This window comes from Limulus polyphemus, unplaced genomic scaffold (assembly GCF_000517525.1).
Source record: "Limulus polyphemus unplaced genomic scaffold, Limulus_polyphemus-2.1.2 Scaffold706, whole genome shotgun sequence".
In the NCBI taxonomy this organism is placed as follows: domain Eukaryota; kingdom Metazoa; phylum Arthropoda; class Merostomata; order Xiphosura; family Limulidae; genus Limulus; species Limulus polyphemus.
In genome coordinates this window covers 123,441-126,562 of record NW_013666316.1, presented here as the reverse complement: position 1 = coordinate 126,562, position 3,122 = coordinate 123,441, and the positions used below count along the sequence as shown (strand labels likewise).

The following is a 3,122-nucleotide window of genomic DNA, read 5'->3' as shown; positions in this document are numbered from 1 at the left end:
AGTAGCCCAAGAGTTGGCGGTGGGTGGTGATGACTAGCTGCCTTCCCTCTAGTCTTACACTGCTAAATTAGGGACGGCTAGCGCAGATAGCCCTCGTGTAGCTTTGCGCGAAATTCAAAAAAAACGAACACACAAACAAATCCTTTACTCACAGTTTGCACGTACTTTAATGTGTCATTGGAATAAAATCGTAGCGAAATTTCATTTGGTAACGTAGTGTAGAACAAATAATTTGAATGGCAATAATGTCTTTCAAAAATCGATTCGAAAATGAAAATCTATTATTGAAGAGAAACCAGTCGAAAGCCTAATGACATATAAATACATAGTTTTATCAGTAACCAATCGTAATAGTGAATTTATGAGGAATATTTCGTACTAAACATTTAGCTGCCTCAAGTGGTTACAGAAACTTACCTTTTGGGGCGGCTGAATAATGTTGACCGGCACAGAGACTTGAGGTAATTTATTGGCAATAGGGGGAGCTGTTTCTCCGTTCCATAAAACCAAAATCTGTGAGTAACGATATTAATGATTTTAAGGATATATCCCGAAGTGAAAGAAAAAAAAATATTCTCTCTTATTCGATAATTATGAAAAATATTTTAAAATAAATCACGAAACGTTTTTATTTCTAAGTATTTTACTCTTAGCAAGTTTGATTGCTTTTATAAGTTCATGCATGCAGGATTTTAAATTAAAGTATTTAAAAAGTGTTTTACGCTAACGTAGACAAATGCTTAATACTTTCTACTGAGTATTTGTTATATTACATTAGACAGCTGCCTTACTAAAATAGGTATAAAAAAGCAAGTTACGTTACGACATAAGAACAGAAACAGCACAACATTTTGTACAAAAAATATAATGTTATAACTAATCAATCGCTTTAAAATATAACAAAATGAACAGTACAGAATTAACGAATGTGCACAGTTTTGCTTACTTCATTTTTTGGAAGTAATATTACGCTTAAATATATCATACCGCAACTCATCACAGATATTCACTTACTCTTGAAGCAAACGAAGATTTGGCAACGTTCTTGATAAGCCGTGCAAGCGGAGAAGAAGAAGACATGATAGGCATTGTAGCATAGATAATGGCTGTAAAATTAGGGCTTATGGATGCTGCCAGGTGGCGCCAATAAAAAGGAAAATCTCGTAAAATGTCTGAGAACTGAGGAAGTGATAAAAGTGCTCCAGGGTGACTATTCCAAATAACATAACTTCTCGCAGTTTGAGCACTTATTCGATCCCTAATAATCTACCAAAAACAAATACAAATTTGATGTAATTACATGTACATACAGCGTTAATGATTGTAAAAAAAAACTGATCAAAATTACTTAATTTTATGGCGATTTCAAATAAATATTAGATGAAAAATCAGCAAATTCATTCATTTTACTGTTTCATTATCTGAAAACAAATTTCGCGTACATCTCATATAAATTATATAAATCTGACGTCATAAAAGTTTATCTTGTACGACTGTCTCTGATATTTTAACCCCACATAACAGCTGTTAAAAATCAACATTATCAGTCTATGCGGTTGCGATAAAGGTTGTTGCATTCAAATTCACATAAACACTCTAGTAACTTTATCAACCTACGAGATGGATGGTTAGATACCGGCTGACTTCCAAACTCTTTAGTTTAATAAATGACATTGAATTCTAAAGATCTGTTTCAACACTGCAACCAACTGTATAGTTCCTGAAAAAATAACACGATCAAACAGATGTGGTTAGTCACTTTTACAGTCGTGGATACTATCCTGCACAATGATGTTCTGAAAAGCTTTATTGCCCGGGCATTTTTTTATTTGTTTTAAATTGTAAAATATCACAGACCGAAGCCACTATATCAAACCTGCTACTATTTTCATGCTTGAGTAGATTTAGTTTTACATTTATAATATGCTCATAAACTAAGATAAAGTTCATTGTGAGAATTGTTTCACTCCTGATGGTGACATTGCTTTTCCCCACCCCATACGTACAATCTGGTGCTCTACACATGCCCCCAGACAGCAGCCAGACGCATCTTCTGTTAGTGCTGGGTGGTTTATTTGTTGGTAAGCCTTCAATGCTATACAAAATAAGCTTGAAAAAATATAGAGTTCTTAATTACATAAAAGAAATGCTTGAGTGTCAGACCAATAGAAAATACAATGAACGTAAAGTAATAAATAACACACAACATTAAAATAGATCACAATTAAAAATATTTTAATTCAGTCCAATCTATGGCTTCCAAAAAGTTGACATTACATATATAGGGAGTCAAATCGATGACAAAAGAACCACAGTAGTTCATCATAGTACAGAATGTTTCAGAAGAAAATGACATCACGCTCTTACGAGCATGCGGCACGTGCTCGTTCTTCCGGAAACCTCGATAAGAGAGAAAATCTGCTGTTACCTGGAGAGATGAGGCTTGCACATCGTTGCTAATTCCCCGATTGGATTAGACTAGTCGTTCCAGCAGACATTATTGTCTGACTTCCGTACCACGGTTTGTGATAAGACTAACAATTGTACAAAGTGATGTGATGAAAAAATTCTAACCACAACCCTTAGCGTTCACCTGTGCTCTCTGAACAACACCATTACCATTTGTTTCTGTAACACAGATTATTATCAAACACAAAAACACGTGATTAGAAAAATAATATTCTAAACTAACTGTGTTTCACCTGAGCAAACTATCTGTGCACAAACCAAAATCTTTACTTAAGTTAACGGGGAAAGTTAGAAAAACTGAAAGCTAGCTATAAATTCCCGCAATGCCTAAGCAATTATAAATGACGCATTCTTTAGTATAAGCGTTTTGATAGATTTTATTTATATACAATACGTGTAATGCAGTCTTCTTTAGTTTTCAGTTCCATCTGTTTCAGTTTTTACTACAGTGCAGTTTTAGTCGAAGATAGTTAATGTTTCACATTCCGAATATTGTACAGTGATAACCAGGTGCTAATGAGTGGTCATAGTGTGGATGATGAGGTGCTAGTGAGTGGTCATAGTGTGGATGACCAGGTGCTAGTGAGTGGTCATAGTGTGGATGACCAGGTGCTAGTGAGTGGTCATAGTGTGGATGACCAGGTGCTAGTGAG

At 34.8% G+C, this 3,122-nt stretch overlaps 1 protein-coding gene and 1 long non-coding RNA gene across 2 annotated transcripts in view; one reads left to right on the top strand and one right to left on the bottom strand.

The window, feature by feature from the left end:
- The window catches only part of LOC106460090 (exostosin-1-like), a 71,759-nt gene that overhangs the window by 9,415 nt on the left and 59,222 nt on the right, over window positions 1-3,122 (bottom strand). The window contains exons 4-5 of the mRNA XM_022386708.1: window positions 1,015-1,266; window positions 418-513 (exon numbers count right to left, since the gene is read on the bottom strand). Coding sequence (XP_022242416.1) covers window positions 418-513; window positions 1,015-1,266 — 348 coding nt within the window. The remainder of the gene's footprint in view (window positions 1-417; window positions 514-1,014; window positions 1,267-3,122) is intronic.
- Window positions 2,290-3,122, top strand: part of LOC111085905 — a 3,054-nt gene continuing 2,221 nt past the window's right edge. The window contains exon 1 of the long non-coding RNA XR_002610678.1: window positions 2,290-3,111. This is a non-coding gene — a long non-coding RNA (uncharacterized LOC111085905). The remainder of the gene's footprint in view (window positions 3,112-3,122) is intronic.